At 36.5% G+C, this 17592-nt stretch overlaps 3 protein-coding genes across 9 annotated transcripts; all 3 read left to right on the forward strand.

Annotated features, from left to right (window-relative positions):
- The first annotated feature begins 404 nt into the window (after nt 1-404).
- Nucleotides 405-3968, forward strand: LOC117624803 (probable 3-hydroxyisobutyrate dehydrogenase, mitochondrial). Of its 4 annotated transcripts, XM_034356257.1 has the most exons (10): nt 405-650; nt 1059-1147; nt 1399-1513; nt 1845-1992; nt 2173-2255; nt 2652-2747; nt 2867-3009; nt 3273-3357; nt 3563-3642; nt 3735-3968. In XM_034356257.1, the coding sequence occupies exons 1-10, from the start codon at nt 525-527 to the stop codon at nt 3820-3822; spliced, it is 1053 nt and encodes a 350-aa protein (XP_034212148.1). In that variant the 5' UTR covers nt 405-524; the 3' UTR covers nt 3823-3968. The 4 variants fall into 4 exon arrangements, with proteins under 4 accessions (XP_034212148.1, XP_034212149.1, XP_034212151.1 ...); XM_034356258.1 differs by lacking the exon at nt 2652-2747; XM_034356259.1 differs by lacking the exon at nt 1059-1147 and having other exon boundaries at nt 429-650.
- A 1122-nt stretch (nt 3969-5090) lies between these two features.
- On the forward strand, nt 5091-13275 carry LOC117624243 (small RNA 2'-O-methyltransferase-like). 4 transcript variants are annotated; one of them, XM_034355391.1, is made up of 10 exons: nt 5091-5420; nt 7042-7370; nt 7932-8021; nt 8425-8882; nt 8977-9222; nt 9570-10519; nt 10764-10915; nt 11045-11161; nt 11593-11712; nt 12264-13275. In XM_034355391.1, exons 2-10 carry the CDS (start codon nt 7134-7136, stop codon nt 12720-12722), a joined length of 2829 nt encoding a protein of 942 aa, XP_034211282.1. In that variant the 5' UTR covers nt 5091-5420; nt 7042-7133; the 3' UTR covers nt 12723-13275. The 4 variants fall into 4 exon arrangements, with proteins under 4 accessions (XP_034211282.1, XP_034211286.1, XP_034211283.1 ...); XM_034355395.1 differs by having other exon boundaries at nt 7129-7370; nt 12264-13086; XM_034355392.1 differs by having other exon boundaries at nt 5176-5420; nt 7077-7370; nt 12264-13086.
- A 701-nt stretch (nt 13276-13976) lies between these two features.
- LOC117624244 (putative germin-like protein 2-3) lies at nt 13977-14850 on the forward strand. The gene is made up of 2 exons (XM_034355396.1): nt 13977-14094; nt 14233-14850. Exons 1-2 carry the CDS (start codon nt 13980-13982, stop codon nt 14769-14771), a joined length of 654 nt encoding a protein of 217 aa, XP_034211287.1. The 5' UTR covers nt 13977-13979; the 3' UTR covers nt 14772-14850.
- The last annotated feature ends 2742 nt before the right edge of the window (nt 14851-17592 follow it).

Here is a 17592-nt window from a genome sequence, read left to right on the forward strand (position 1 = left end):
AGCAGCAGTGTTCTTTGAATATGGCCCTGTGCTTTTCACCTTGTAACATGTTTAATTTTGAACAATGGGTTCGGGCAGTCGAACTGGAGACTTCTTTCAGCGCGAGGAAGAGAAACGCTATACTACATTGTCCCACGTATAAAAAAGGTTGAGGTTTAACGTTTTCTTTTTCTGCTGAACTATTCAAGCAAGTGCAGGTCCTTTTTTCTGAAAAACAGAGGTTAACCAATAAAAGAAAAAAAAAAGAAAAAAGAAGAAGCTAATTCCAAGTGCTTATCAGTTAATTCCATGTGTGAGCGAATAATTTGGAGGAAAAAACCAACTGGATAAAGATGATTCATGAGATACAAAAATACAATGACGTGGATTTTAAGATAAGAAATAAATAAAGAAATGACAAAGATTCCATGTTTGTGTTCTGTTCTGCGAGTGTCTTTTCGCTCCAAGCAAAACCAACACATAGTAGTTTTTAGTATTATATCATTTCATTTGCTAAGCAGAGTCATTGTTTGCAAGTGCTAAGCATGGCAATCTTCTACAGAGTGAGGTCACTGAATTATGTTTCCAAATGCTTTTCCTCAATCAACGCTCTTTATCTTCAGTCTCCAATACGCAGATTTTATTCAGAACAAGCCACGTCTCATTTTGAGGTAAAGCTCTGATTTTTCTCTTCTTCAAGTGAAACTGGTATGGTAGATGCTTTTACCTTTGAAGATGAAGATCCCAGAAAAAGAAGTGTTTGATGTAAAATTGAAATGAAAAACTGAAACCCCACTAATTCAGGCTGCTTTGAGTTGTGTTATATTAATTCTCAACTGGGTCCCTGAGAAAATTGATGAAACAAAATTCTGTTCTTTAAATTAAATTTACATTTGCAAGCCTGTTTACACCAATTCTCAGTTGGGTTTTTGAAAATTTTATGGACTAGTTCATTGCTTTTGTTTCTCATGTCAGGTTATCACTTGTTTTAGAACACAGAAACATTTTGCAGATATCTACTGTTATAGTGGATTTTTGTGAGTCCTGTACATTAATATTGTCTGAATGATGAATTGCAGAGTGTTGGGTTTGTAGGACTGGGAAATATGGGATCCAGAATGGCAAATAATCTAATTAAGGCTGGATACCGAGTAGCTGTTCATGACATGTAATGTATTTATACCTTTTTTTACGAACTATCTGGATCTCAGTCAATTCTACATATCTTTTAGTGATGAGTAATCAAAAGTATCAAATATCTAACGCAATGCTAATCCAAGTCTTATTTATGTAGAAAGGGGCATCACCATGTTTTTAATGGTGATTTAGAATCAGGCAGTTATGTTGCTGAAAAGTTTGCTCTGTTCATATCTGACGTAAAATAATGATGCCACATCGGATTTTTTATTTTGATTTTAGAAACTGCAATGCTATGAAGAAGTTCTCTGACATGGGAGTTGAAACAAAAGAAACCCCTTTAGAAGTTGCAGAAGCTAGTGATGTTGTAATCACAATGCTGCCTTCCTCATCTCATGTGAGTTTCTTAGTTTCTGTCATCCTCTTCATAGGTATGGATTCCATTTTTTGAAAAAATTAAGTTTTCATGGTCTTCCATTATTTACTAAGCCTATAGTCAGAGCCAACTTGAATTTAGTGCCCCGAAGGAATCATCTTTTGATGTTTTCATTGCTGTTTTATTCATTCACTTATTAAGCTCTATATTCTGGAAAGTTTAATTCAATTGTTGCTAAAACTTTCATCAAAGATTTATAGGATATGTGAAGATTCAGATTGTAGTTTTCAATTTTGAGGTTTTCTTCTTCCAAATGAACTGTTCAATGTGAACTTTGTTTCCCCAAATGCAGGTATATGATGTTTATACTGGACCTAATGGCTTGCTTCATGGAGGGGAATTGCGACCATGGTTATTAATAGATTCATCTACTATCGATCCGCAAACATCGAGAAAGCTTTCTCTTGCTGTGTCTAACTGTACTTTGAAGAAGAAAAGAGGTACAATAGTAGACTTTTAATTTGTCTGCTTGTCACTTTCTGCTCAAACTACCATTACATTTTTTTAAATATCAAACGGTTGAGGTTGTGGAAAAATGCAATTTTTCCCTTCATTTGTTTAAAAAAAAGTATTTAAAGAAATTTTCTTCAAACTGATTTGTTATATTTTATTTTGTGTAGATTATGTGAAGAAGCCTGCCATGTTGGATGCTCCTGTATCTGGAGGTGTTCTTGCTGCAGAAGCTGGGACTCTTACTTTCATGGTATAATTTCAGTTTTGGCATCCAAAGTCAGTAGATGTAAGTCTGATGTAGTTATCTCGAAGAGAGAAAAACATGCATCCCTAAGTTGGGGTTTTTCTTCAGTATTAAATTGTTAAAGGGTTGCAAAACTAAGTTTGACAGAAGGCTCCCTTCCTATTTGGCTTTATGGAAGTAAAGAAGCTGAGTTTCTTGATCTAGATTTCTAGTTTCATTTATGGGAGACACTAATTTACCGTTCAATATATTTCCTAGGTGTTGTTTTCTTCTTGCCATTCCTAGTTATCATATGCACATAAACAGGATATATGCTTTTAGAGGATGAGGAGGAATTGTACCTAGGGTGTGATATCTAACTTGTGAGTCATAAATCATGATCAAGAGATAGCATGTCTGCAGGTTGGTGGCTCTGAGGAAGCTTATCTAGCTGCAAAATCTTTATTCCTTTCAATAGGCAAGAACACAGTTTTTTGTGGTGGACCAGGAAATGGTTCAGTAAGTTCTCACGTCTTTACTGCACCAAAAATACTATATCTTCAGCTTTCTGAGAATTTTCATGCTACTACCTGAATTTGTTGCAGAGTATTTGATATCTTTAGTTGTTTGCTATATAGGCAGCAAAGATCTGCAATAATTTGGCAATGGCTATTAGTATGCTTGGTATCTCAGAATCGTTTGCCCTTGGCCAGTCTCTGGGAATTTCCGCCAGTACTTTGACAAGAGTACTCAACTCTTCCAGTGGTCGCTGTTGGAGTAGGTATTGTTGAAATACACCATACATTGTAGCTTAGGGAACTTTTGCATATTTGTAGTCACATAAAGGTTACTCTTGTAATCTATGTTCAATAGTATTCTATTACACAGTTAGAGAAAAGATCATGCTCTCATTCTACCAAAAATACCTGCACACACAAATATATGGGGAATATCTTCAAGCTTTGGTTCATATTTGGGTAAGGTTTTGTGTTTCCAATTGGTTTATTATACGCAACACTGAGAACATGGCATTCATGATCACAGTGATAGTTATAATCCAGTTCCTGGAGTGATGGAAGGGGTGCCCTCTTCGAGGAACTATGATGGTGGGTTTGCATCAAAACTTATGGTAAGTTAGTTTGATCCTGTATGTCAAACATGATCTAGTGGTGCAATTTCTGTTTGTTATGGTCTCCATTGGGCAGTTTTCTTTCTCTTTGGTCTGTGCAGGCCTTAACACATTGCTTATGAGCCTTACAGGAAATTTCAAGGCCTCAAAAACATTTTTTAGGGTACTGAGATGAGAATTGATGATTGTATTCTATAAATTGCAGGCTAAAGATCTAAACCTTGGTGCAACATCAGCCAAAGAGGTTGGCCTTAAATGCCCATTGACATCCCAAGCACAAGAGATGTAATTTCATTCACTCTCTTTCTGAGCCTATTTCTGTGGCTCACATAACTTTCATATCTAATTATCATAAACTAAACTCATGTGTTGTGCAGATATACAGAGCTTTGTGAGGATGGTCATGAAACCGAAGACTTCTCGTGCGTTTTCCGTCATTATTACTCGGGAAAGAATGAGACTTAGTCTGTAAATGTCCAAATATTGGGAAACTGAAATATCATGTTGTCTGTGTGCTGCTAGTAATTTGTTTCTGCTGGTTGAAATCCAATCAACTATTGATGTTTTCATGCCTTGAAACTATTCAAGTTGTGGTCTTGTTAGCCATTGTATACTACTAGTGTTTGAAAAATTGGCCTAAGGGGCGCCTAGGTGCTAGGCGGGAGGACACCGTCCTAATCGTAAGGGGTAGGCGCCAGAGAGTTAGGCGGGTCGGGTGGCACTCTTCTCGACCCAACCTTATTTCATAGGCGCGCAAAAGGAGATTATGGTGGCAGAGAAAGAGGAGAGACGATGGAGGTAGAGAGAGATGGGAGGCGATGGAGGCAGAGAGATGAGAGGTAAGTGAGGAGGACAAGGGTTCGTCGAAAAAAAGGTGAAGATAGGGTTAGTGAAATGCTGTGTTTCACTTGTGGGTTGATATTTTAACAAGGTTCTCTTAACATGCCGTGCTTGAACTACTAATGTTCCCCTGAAAAAAGGGACCTAAAAAAAAAGAACCATTCTGAAACCTAATCATATGCATTAAGAAGAAGAAGAATATATTCCCCTGATGTTTCAGATTTTGTTCTTTTACCGAAAAGAAAAAAGAAGATTCTTGTTTCCCACTTTTCAATACAAATGTTGCATTGGATAAAGTCTTTTGTACCACAAATTTTGTGTCGACATGTATAATTGGATCAACGAGATAAATAGTGTAAAAACAGAATTCACACAAATAACCCTTGTGAGGATAAGAAGTCGACGAAAAATACGAAGGCACCAGAGAGCTCAAAGAGAATGGGCAAGTGTGTTTATGGAAATGGGTTTATAATAGGCCTGAAAATGGGTATATATTGGGCCTTCAAACATTTTGGAGACTTGATAGATAGTGCTAATCAAAATTATACGACTCAAAGACTTGGATTATGGCCAATTAGGTCTAACTTAATAAAAAAGACATTGACGTGTAGGCAAATCTTTTCAAATTCTAATTTTATAACACTTTGACAATGTGTGTGAAAAAATCTTTTTCCTCTTTCTATTTATAAGAAAAAAAGAAAGAAAACAGAGTTAAATTATGCCATTGACTAAAAAGACGTAACAGTTCCCTTACACATGAATTCGAATCTTCTTCTTATAAATTATTATATAGTTTAAAATATTGCATCAAGAAAAAATGAAAAAACATAACTGAAATTAAGTAAATTGAAATAACATCCACCAAAGCCAAAAAAAAAAACAAAAAAACAAAAAAGGGGTCAACATGACTGAAAGAAGAAGGCATCACTCCTTAGCAAGGAAGCTATGACAGACGAGAAGAAGATGACCCTGTGGGGCCCTCATATAGGCATGTGCAAGTTTCATGTTGGTATTCTTCCTCCGAAACCTTTCCCTCCTTTCTCTTTATATACCGTTTCTACCAACCCAAAAAACCCCAACACACAAAACTCTTGGTTATAGTACAACACACTGTAGAACCCCAAAAGCCTCTCACTCTCTCGCGCGCGCGCGCACACACTCTCTCTCTCGCTCTCTCTGATCTTTGCCTTTCTTTCAGCCATTGCCGATGTTAATGTAGAAAGGTACGGCCTTTGCTCCTTCCTTTGATCATATCTTGCCCTCTCTTGCCTACCATTGCTTTGTTCACCTTTTTTTTCCTTTTTCATAAATATTCCATTGATTTTCTGGGTTTGGCTTGCTTTTCTATCTTCAATTTTTGAACGAATTCCAGCTGTTTCCTAACTTTTCTGTGCTAATTTGCTGTTTTATTTGCTTGGTTAGTCTTTTTGCTTTAAAACCCATAACTTTACTTGCTCAGTTTTTGTTCCATTTGCTTTGCGCATTGCTTTGTCATATTGGTTAGTTGAAAGCTATTTAATTTTTTATTATTCATATATAGAATCTTGAATTTCTGATCTTTCTTATATGATCACCGAGCGACTAGATATTATGAAGAGAATTTTAACTTTGGTGATCAAAAGGTGGCTTCTTGTTTTGTAATTTGGAAGTTCTACTCCCTACCCTTGGATAGGTTACTGTCCAAGTTGAGGTACAAAACAAAAGAATAAATGAACTTCTTTCTTATTTTCGGCAGATTTATTATGTGGGACGGAAATTCTTTTGCTTTTTCTTTTTCTTGAATTCAAAGATTATCTGTATATATTTTGTTTGTTTTCAATGTCAAGTTTTCGGTTTTGATAGGTTGATCATTCACAATGACAGCATTAAAATTTTTAAGCTCACTCAAATGTATTGACTTGTAATTAATCTGTCCATTTGTTTTTGGCTACTTATCACTTGGGTTGAACTCATCCAAAGGGTTTTCTCTTTTCTTTCTTTGCTTTCTTGTTCAAACTAAAATAGTTAGGATGGTTGTTTAAGACTGATAAGCAAGATCCAGATATTGCATACTGAGTTGAGGTTATATGGGCATCAATTGAAGGGTGTGTTTTATTTTCTTAGGGATCATTACAGTGTCTTGTATTAAGAATTATGGGCTATAGGTTCCTCCAAAGTCTGGAAACCATTGGTATTCATTCCAATAAGATTTGTCCATTTTAGCTGTTTTGCAATGCAATCGCATATATTTTTAGCTGTTTGGTAGCAGGATATAAAAGGTTTTTTCCTCTAACTTCAGTGCACACTTGTTCACTGTCTTCGTGCATGTTTTTATGATAAGGTTATAAAATTATTTTGTTTGTTACCAAAAAAAATGTGGGTATTATATGAACTTCATGGTCCTAACACCAATTATAGTTATGATGCAATGTGATTTTGTTGTTCTTGCTGTCATGTCTGTTATTAGTATTTGTGCTCATAAGTTGGAGCTTATTCATTCCTCTCTTACAACAGTGATCATAGTTACCTAATTGGAAATCTTGTCATTGAATGAACTGGTCAAATTAACATTTATAACTTGCTTATCCCTTGTATTTCTTAACTGTGGATTTCTTTTTTCTTTTTATCTAGGGAAGACAGAGATCACTAAGGTTAATTGAAAAAAATTTAAAACTATTTTCCCAAATGACAAGTATTTACCCCAGTGTGGTTGTGGTTACAAAATGGCAAACTAACAATTTTAGTCACTTTATTTCATCTACATGTGCGTGTGCCTGACTCACTAACCCATGTATCAGTTTCTACCTATAAAATATTACTAAAATGTCCTACTGAGTTGTAACCTTGATGTTTTGTTGCATAAAGGGCATCCTATCAAACATGTTTTTAATAACTTATAGCTGAAGACCTCTTGGATACTGATAGTTACTGAAGGAGCCCCAACTGTAACAGCACGAATGACTACATTTACACCTAAGGCTATTGTACACAAAAGATTTGGTAGCTCAGCCTGCTATGAAGTAGAGGAAGTGCATGAGTCCACGCAAAATGGATGTCCAGGGTTGGCCATTATGCAGAAGGGCCCTTGCCTTTATCGCTGTACCTTGCAGCTTCCAGAAGTTACGGTTGTATCTGGAATTTTTAAAAAGAAGAAGGATGCTGAGCAATCTGCTGCTGAATTGGCCTTAGAGAAGGTTGGTTTGTTTTCTTTTGTAGAATCTAGTATTTGGATGACCATCCAGATGTAGTCGCAGTTATTGCCACTCCCATGAATGGTGATTTTCCATAAAGGCATGGAAATTCTGTTCAATGTTCAACAGTTATAATTAGAATTAAGATTTCGACATTGATCTGTCTAATCTTCTTATGGTTGTTGCTTGGACATTACGCATCTTAATCTGGACATTTGATTTGTCTATATTCAATATGATTGTTTGTCAATTGCATATATATGTTTTCATGTATAATGAGGCATGAGCAGTTGTCCTGCTTTGGCAGCTAATTAATTAGGCTCTTGTGCTGAGATTTCTCTTTGGCCAGATATGGAAAATAAAAGTTTTAGTTATATTTGAGTTTTGTTACCATAATTAGGAGGCAACTGCTTTTCATGTTCTACATCTTCAAAATGTTAATATATGTAGGGTTTAACATGTTTCAATGAATTGATACATTATCAAAGTATTGCTTCCAAGACTAAGTGTTTTTCTTTTCTTACTTTATCAATATGGTTAGTAATGTTAATTTGTTTGCTGCAGCTAGGCATTAATCCCGCAACAAAAAGCCCTTCTCTGCAGGAAGCATGGGATGCTTTAGTTGCTCGTGTCAGTTTTTTATTTTCAGACGAGGTTGGTTATGCTCTGCCACATAACTAAAAGTTTACATTTAATTTGATAAAAAAGTATATGATGACCATATTTCTTGTATCCTGTTTGTGGTCCAATATGTATGCAATAGCATTTTTCTATGTTAAAACTTTGTCCCTAAATCACTCGGTTGTAACACATGCTTAATTTTTTGTGTTTACTCTGTCAAATTCTTAGTTACCTCTCTCTCTCTCTCTCTCTCTCTACTTGTAATTTTGCTTTTGTTGTCAATCTCTCAGTTTGCTGTGGTTATGTGAAAAAGAGGGTGAATTAGCTGATATACTTTTTCTTAACCTTGATTGCTTTATAAGTTTATGAGATTATTGATGCGTTGAAATTTTTTAGTTATCACTTTGACCTTGTCTCGTATGTTTCACTTTTGTAGTTCCTTTCAACTCTTCATCCGCTGAGTGGTCACTTCAGAGCAGCTTTGCAGAGAGATGGTGATCTTTCTGGTCAGATTCCTGCTTCTGTCATTGCCATCTTTGATGCAACACTTTGTAATATGTGTAAATCCCTTGATCCTAAGGTGGAGTCCAATCCTTTCTTGGTTATACCATATGTTGTGAGGGCTGCTGCTAGATTATCTGAACTCATTTCTACTTCTGAGGAAGAGCTCTGGTTTAGGAGGCGAAATCCATACGCTCCTGAAACAGTGGAGTCATCATCTATCCAGCAATTAGGTTCCACAGAAATCTTTTCAATTGAAGCTATAAATGTACCATCTTCACTAGAGAAGACTGTTGAAAGAGTAATCCTTAATGTCTCATCTTCTGGATATTTCCTGGATGTTATTGCAAAACAACTTGGGTTATCGAAAGCTTCTGACGTTCTGATCTCAAGGTATGTGGAAGGGATAATGGGGAAAAATCTGGGAGGACAGTTTGTTGACTCTGTAACCTTCTCTGCTTAATGTGTGGTAAAAATTCTTTGACAGGCCTATGGGTAAGGCTTCCTCTGAGACAAGACTGTACTTTGCTGCTCCCAAGCAATATCTGTTGGATATGTCTTCAGATCTTCTAAATGCCAAAGAAGCTTGTAACTCTGAAGGATCTTTGAATGCAAGAGCAAGTTACTTGTCTGGCCAAGATATATATGGTGACGCTATTTTAGCATCCATTGGATACACGTGGAGGTCCAAAGACCTTTTCTATGAAGATGTAACCCTGCAATCATATCACAGGTCTTGTCTGACTTATCCTATATTGATTGTTCACCTTCATATTCTGTTTAAAAGACTTCTCCACAAATTTAATTTCCCTAATTCTTTTAAGGATTCTTCTGCTGTCAGTGCTTGATTGTGTCAAAATTCTGACACACTTCAGTAACATATGGGATTTGGGATTTCTCTTAAGGAAGAAAAGATCCACTTCTTTGGTGTTTTTAGTACTTTTTTTTGGGTATAATGTTTAACTATTCCTGAAAAGTTACAAAGAAAAGAGGACCTTACTCCCTTTTTCATGCTGCATTATTCATTAATAAAGTGTACAACATTGCATTATTCAATCATACTTAAATCTAAGTCTTCAGGATGGTCATTGGCAAGACACCAGGTGGAATTTACAAGTTGTCCAGAGGGGCAATACTTGCAGCTGAGTTACCTTTGGCATTTACTACCAATGCAAAATGGAAGGGTTCCTTTCCAAGGGAGATGCTCTGTACATTCTGCCGTCAGCGCCGGCTTGAACCCGTCTTCTCTCCTCAAAGCACTCTAGAAGAATCATCAATGTCACCAAAATCACACAAGAAGTTAAAGGTGACAGACTTGCCTGTGAAAGAGGCACAATATGCAAATGGCTGTGTTGTTGCTGCTGGCGTAAAGGACTCGGTTGAATCCGGAGGTAGCTTTAGATGTGAAGTGAAAATATTTTCTAAATTTCAGGATTTTATTTTAGAGTGCTCACCGAAAGATTCTTTTAAGAAACAGAGCGATTCCATCCAGAATGTTTCTTTGAAAGTTCTGTTATGGTTAAATGCATATTTTCGAGATCCAACTGTGCCTTTGGAGAGACTAAATGCTTCTGCTGATGGCCTTAACATTAGATTTGATCCCCAAAACTTTATTAAAGTATTTATGCTGTGTCAACATATTCATAATGTTAGGCATAATGAAACTGAAGAAGGAAAATCAGTATGTTCCAACTCCATGAATGTGTCATATGCTCTGCCTGGACGTGAATTTCGTTCTCTAAATATAGAAGGACCAGATTCTGGTGTTACTCCATCTAATGGATCCTTATCATCTGTAAGTTATTCCGTATCTTTGGTGACTGAAGGTGAACATATGAAAGAACTTCTGGAGAGTAGTGATGACTTTGAGTTTGAGATAGCATCTGGAGCAGTGATTCCACATCTTGAGACAGTTGTCATGCAAATGACTGTTGGTCAGTCTGCTTTTTTCAGTATGGATTTGCCCCATCAAGAGTTGATTTTAGCTGCAGCTGATGATTCTGCTAGGATGCTTCCCTTGTTGTCTTCAAGTGAGTTTCTCAGAAACAATTAGATGCATGATGTTTCATTCGGGCTGTCAAAAAGGATTTCAGTTGGACAATTTGGACATGCAATGATAACTATTTGTGAAAAAAAAAAAAAAAAAAAAACATGGTTATTGATATTCATCAATAACTGAACCTATGTTGTTCTTCTTGTTATATTTCTTTTAAAAACTGTTTGTACTGAGATCTTACAGGCGATTCATTTCTTTTGGGTGTTACTGTTCTTCAGAGACCTGCTTCTTGGAGTACACTATAACTTTGTTGCAGGTAACAGAACCTCTGGAGGATAGAATGGAGCAGGCTCTTTTCAGCCCTCCACTTTCAAAACAGCGTGTCGAATATGCGGTGCAAAGCATCAAAGAATCTTGCACCACTACTTTGGTAAATTAGTTTTTAAAATCTTCTGACTTTAAACTTGTTATCAAGCTGAAAAAAAAAAAAAAAAAAAAAAAAAAACTCTGGTAGACATATATGATGGAGTCAATTTCATGCCCTTTGTAATCGTTGCAGGTTGACTTTGGATGTGGCTCTGGTAGTTTGTTGGATTCTTTATTAAACTATCCAACTTCTCTGGAAAAAATTGCTGGTGTTGACATTTCACAGAAGAGTCTTACCCGGGCGGCAAAGGTCTGAACCATTATAGAACTTTGAATTTTGCATGTAAGCATTTATGCAAGAAATAATATGATGAGTGTGTCAGGACCAATACTGATAGGTAGTTGCTAGGTAGGGAATTTATCACCAGAAAGCTTTGGTGTAGCCAAAACATTGAGGGAATCAGTGTGACATCTTACCTTCCTGGTAGACTTGTGATTCACTTTGTTAAAAGTAGTATTCTAAGTTATGGTCACGAACATTAATAGTGGTTTTACTTTATTATAAAGGATCCTTTGTTTGGGTGAACCTGTTTGCATGGTCATAATGGGTACAAGAAACAAAATATTCTGTACTGAGTATGCTGATTTGAGATGATGTTCTTTGTTTGTTTCTTCCATAAAATTTGTTTAGTTAACCACTTGTCTTAGACAAGAATCTAAATTTTCTGTTTAACATTGCAGATACTTCATTCCAAATTAGATGCCAGTATGTCAGCCATAAATTCTGCAGTTCTGTATGACGGTTCAATTACAGCTTTTGATTCACGATTGAGTGGATTTGATATTGGTACTTGCTTAGAGGTAACCTCACCCTTTTTTTCCTTCTTTTCTTTAAGACCTGGCTTTATGAAGAAGATTGCTATTTATTTTTCACTTAAAAGAAAAAAACAAAGTGACACCAAACTCTTTGATTTATTTATTTATTTTACTTTATATCTATTTAAGTCTCATACTCAGTCCTTACTATTTACCTTTCAATTTATCTATTCATGTATGCCAATTTGTCTAAGGTTTCTTTCTCTTTTATAGTCTTAGCAGTTGAATTTGACTATACAAGTTTTTATCTGTTCTCATCTTTTCCCCTTTAGTACTACTTGAAGACTAGTATTCTACATGCTACATAATGCTTATCAATGTCAATGAACCACTGATATTTGGTTATGTTGGGTAACTGCAAACTGGCCAGTAGCCTTTGAATTGCACACATAAACACTGGCTTGCCATTAAGGTTCATCACTGTTACCAGATTATGCCTCCTGTAAATATTCCTGTTTGCACTGAAATCAAGTATGATGTCCCTGTTCTTTAGTAATTGGTTTTTATTGTTGCTTACTCTGTTTGGAAAATCATAGGTCATAGAGCATATGGAGGAAGATCAAGCATCTGAGTTTGGCAATGTGGTACTGAGTTTATTTCGTCCAAGGGTTCTTATTGTCTCCACTCCAAATTATGAATACAATGTGATACTCCAGAAATCCAATTTGTCAAGCCAAGAAGATGATCCTGAAGACAAAAATCAAGCACAATCATGTAAATTTCGTAACCATGACCACAAGTTCGAGTGGACAAGAGAACAGTTCAATTGCTGGGCAACTGAATTGGCCACGAGGCACAATTACAGTGTTGAGTTCAGTGGGGTTGGGGGATCTGGTGATACAGAACCAGGTTTTGCTTCTCAGATTGCTGTCTTTAGAAGGGGACCTGTACGTCAGGAAGATATTCTTCCAGAGGTTTCAGATATGGAACATCCTTACAAAGTTATATGGGAATGGAGCAGCAACGATAGCTCAAGATCTGCTGTGACAAACTGAGACACTCGTGCAGCATTTTCAGAGCCCATGAAACAATGTTTTATTTTGACTTAGAACTGGATTCAGTGGATCTGTCTGACTTAAAACCAGGTTTTGAAGGAGGGGATCCTTACCTCAGGGAGATGATCTTCCAACTTGCAGATTTGGAACACTATGACATAGTTATATGGGAATGTAGTAGTACAACTAGCAATAGGGATTAAGGAGAATAGATTACCAGCGCTTTATGTGCCGTTTGATGAGTTGGTAAGTTAAATCAAACTCATCCACTAACGCATAATGTGGTGGTGATGCTCACTGCGGATTATTTTGAGCAAATCTATTCTCAGAAATAGGTAATAGGTCTTAGAAATGCTCTCTGACAAATCAATGTTATGCAACGTTATGACTTATTTTTTAGTTGTCTGTGGCCTGTTAGGCTTACAGAGTTGCATGAGAGAATTTTTCTTATATGATCATGCATGGCTGTGTAGGTGCAGAATGTATTTGCGTATTCTCATATCTACACGGAAAAGATGAGAAGGGAAAGAAAAAACATGTTTTAAACCCTGCATATGCAGTTGTAGCCAGTTCCTCTATGCCTCAGGCTAAGATAATGTTAATTCAGTTACATTAACAATCATCCTTCTCCCATTGACTTGGTCTTGCAAGTGGAAAAAAATATAAGGCAATATAACTGATAATTCTGACCATATCAGCCCCCAGCCGGAGCAAGGTGCCCAAACAAAAAGAAAATAAAAAGGTGCTTCAGATTTTCTATAAGCTTGCTTCTGCGTCTTTTTATCAAGATGCTATTACAATTTACAAATTCTTGACATCCTTCTTTGAAGCCAAGTCAAATAAATTGGACCCAGATGTATTTTTAGCAAGATGCTTTGGCTTAATATGTATAACATATGTATGCATGAAGAAATTCTAAATTCTAAATTCACATCACATTCACACAAGGAATAGAAAATTAAGAAAGGATTATATCCTCGAACAAATTTTGGATTTAATGGATGTGCCTCCTTGTTAACATTTGGCTTTACCAAAACTTTCAATACTTTTCCACTGTCTGTAAAGCAAGGCCGGCAGCATTTTCTTTTATATGCTTGCTTGTTCTTCATTCAGAACCATCATCTAGTTCTTGCTTCTCTATAAATAAGCAAGTTCATGCATCAATTGCTTCACATCTCTCTCTCTCTCTCACTACTTTCAAATTTTCATTTGCAATATATAACTTGATAATCTTATAGAAAAAGCTGAAAAATTAACATGGCAAACCAAATTCTTCTGTTGACTACTTTCCTAGCTATGACATGTGCTCTGGTCATTGCTTTTGAGCCTAGTCCTTTGCAAGATTTCTGTGTTGCTGACACTACTAGCTCAGGTTGGTGTCGAAAATTCAAAATTTTCGATTTATTTAGTTTGCATTTTGAAAATATGTATCCTTCTTCTTCCTATACTTAATCTTCCAATGACTTTAACTTTGTGTGTTTGTCTTGTCATTTAAATTTGTGCATCACAGTGACCAGAGTGAATGGGCTACCCTGTTTGGACTCCAAGCTAGCACAGGCTGATCATTTCTTCTTCAGTGGACTTCACATCCCAGGCAACACCTCAAACCCTGTTGGTGGAAAAGTCACCCCAGTCAATGTGGTTCAAATTCCAGGACTCAACACCCTCGGCATCTCTCTGGCTCGCATCGACTATGCGCAATGGGGTGTTATCCCTCCCCACACTCATCCCCGTGCCACCGAGATTTTGACCGTCCTAGAAGGCAGCCTCTATGTTGGCTTTGTGACCTCAAACCCTGACAACAAGCTCATCTCAAAGGTCCTTTACAAGGGTGATGTGTTTGTGTTCCCTGTCGGGCTAGTTCACTTCCAGCAGAATGTGGGAAAAGGACATGCCGTTTCACTCTCTTCTTTGAGCAGCCAAAACCCTGGAGTCAACACCATTGCCAATGCTGTTTTTGGAGCCAATCCTTCAATCTCAGATGATATTCTGGCCAAGTCCTTCCAGGTGGACAAAACTGTAATTAGCAGTCTTCAGGCAAAATTTTAGATGTTTTCCCTGGAAAACAGTTTCTCATATTTCATATCATCCCTCTGTTTATGCTTTGTGATTTGCATCTTGTGAGCTGAATTTGTAGAAGTAGAAGCGTGTATTAAAATCTCCATGAAAATCTGATGCTTTTCATTGGAATTTCTTTGTTAAAGTAGGAACACATTGTAATTTTTGTCTCAATCTTGATTCATATTTGAGTGGCCCTTGTGGAAGATGTCATTTGCTTACATGGGAATTTTCAGTTTCACAATAATTTGACTAACCAAACCATATATCAACTTGTTTGAGTGGTTTTCTATTTGTACTAAAAGGCATCCAAATTCGACATTTATTTTCGGAAGGTTACTTATTTCCCAAGTAAAAACATTGGATCCGTGGGTTTCCTAATTGGAATATGATTATTTCAAATTTTCTAGCTAGTTACTTATTTTCGCATTAACTAAATCATACATTTACATGATGAAACAATTGACATGTTAAATTAATAATCGACTGTAACTTTTATCTCAAGTTGCCTGTAACTTTTAGTCAATCTTTCATTAAACAAGTAACATATACATGACTTTCTTTATCCTACTTGATACACAAGAATCTTAAAATTACTAGGAAATCTAAGACTTCCCTAATCCTACTTGATACGCAAAAATTCTTAGATTACAAGGAAATCCAAATCCCTAATACACAACATTCAGCATATTCAACTCTATATTGAATGACTAATCATATTAGTCCGATCATATAACGCATTGCGAGCTCACATGATCGATTCATAAATGAGCATGTATCAACGATCAAATTCGCCCACTCGCGCCGCATTGATTATTTAAAAAAAATAATTTGTCATGAATCATGATAGTTAATGAAATAATTAGACATGGTTGGCTTATTTTCCTAATTGAAATATGATTATCTAATCTTCCAAGTAGTTACTTGATTTCCAAGTTAAAACATAACTAGGTTTAGGGCTTGGACATTCTATTTGTGGCAAAGCTCTGCTCTCTTATTCAACTTCACAGCCAATATTACCTTTGAATATTGATCTCTCTCTGTTTGAGTAAATTAAAGCTTCAAGAAACTATTAATTGGTCATCAATTCAATGGTGTTCAAGTTGAGCTACCATCATCGCATGTCCCCGTTCAAGAACCAAAACTCATCACAGCATACCACAGGCGCCACCTCCAATCTTGAAATCCGCACGAGGCAGAGACTCCAATTCGAACTCCTAACTTACCAAAACGACGTCTCCCACACTTTGCTCGATGCAGCGGTCTCTCCATTGTTGACCACAAAGAGCCTCATTGTGCCTCCCCGCGTCATAGTGTCGCCCACACTGCGCCAGCTCTTCGTTCGCAATGCGCTCGTAAGTTTGAGTATCAACCATGTGATGCAAATAGCTGAGGCAGCTGAGGCTATTGGGGTCAGAGAGTTTGGGGTGGTGGCTGAGGTTGAGGTCATAAAAGTTGATATTTTTTATCAACAAGAAATGTTGGGCAAGACAGTGTACTCAGCCTCTTTATCCGAGTTTGATCACTCTTCCTGTACATTAGAGTAGTGTAGAACATCGCTCTGTCAAGTGATTATTTTTTATCAATTAGGAGGATAATCAAAGTATATGTATTTGTGATGTTTAATAGTTAGTTATTGTTAACTTTAAGGTGATGATATAATTTCGTTGTGAGTGTATTTGTATGTTGTAACGATATCTTTAACAATATAATATTTTTTTGATAAAAACAATATCAAATTATTATATTTTATTATTATAATATATATATATACAGTCCTGATCTCTTGGACCCCTGTAGTCCAAGAGATTTATGGTCACTCACCGTTGGATGTAAATTCAACGGTTGACTTGAATCGGGTAATAATCATTTATGTCATATTGCATTTATATATATCATTTTGAACCATTGAATTAATATCTAACGGTGGGTGACCACAATCTCTTGGACTCCTGTGGTCCAAGAGATCAGGACTGTATATATATAGACACACCACGATATTGGGGAAAGAGGAGAATCGAACTAGGACTTTAGGTGTAGAGGTAAATGTTCTTAACCAAGAGACGTATTACTTATTATCAAAAGATGTTGTCTACAATTTAGAATGTACTGCCTAAAATGGAAAGAATCTAACAATCAAACCAAGGTGAGAAAAGTTTCAGTAGCCTTTCCCTTTGGGGTTGGTGGCCTCCATCTCTCTACTACTCCCTTTCCTTCCCCTCCTCCACTCCCAGATCTTCCCCCCTCTCCTCCTTTTCCCTCTCGTTCCCTCAACCCCTATCCTCCCTAGGGCTTCTATCAGCTTTTGGCTAGATTTTGGTGTTTGGCCATCTTGGTTGAGTTTGTTAGCTGCTTGGCTATCTTGGGGACAGTATGGTGGCAGATTGGCTTTTTTGTGTGTGTGTGTGTATGCTGAGGCCTTTGCCTGGTTTTTCCAAGCTTGTGGCTTTTATGCTTGAATTTCTTTGGCTATGTGTGGCTAGGAGTGAAAGTATACTTTGTGCATTTGATGTTGACGGTGTATTTTATTTCTTTTTTTTTTCGTCATTGTATTTGGATTAACTATTTGTGGTTATTGTGCTTATGTATTTGGATTAATCATTTGTGGTTATTGTGCTTTAGTATTTGTATTAATCATATGTGGTTATTTGTATTGATCATTATGGCTGACGATCTTTACTGTTGAATTATGAATACAATCTATCACATTTCTCTATAATAAAAAGACAAACTAAATTCAATGTACAAAACTCCAACATATGTATAGAGTTGTTTTATGGCAACTTTACATTAGATTCATGTTACTTAGAAG

The sequence above is a fragment of the Prunus dulcis genome, chromosome 4, assembly GCF_902201215.1.
Source record: "Prunus dulcis chromosome 4, ALMONDv2, whole genome shotgun sequence".
Classification (NCBI taxonomy): Eukaryota; Viridiplantae; Streptophyta; class Magnoliopsida; order Rosales; family Rosaceae; genus Prunus; species Prunus dulcis.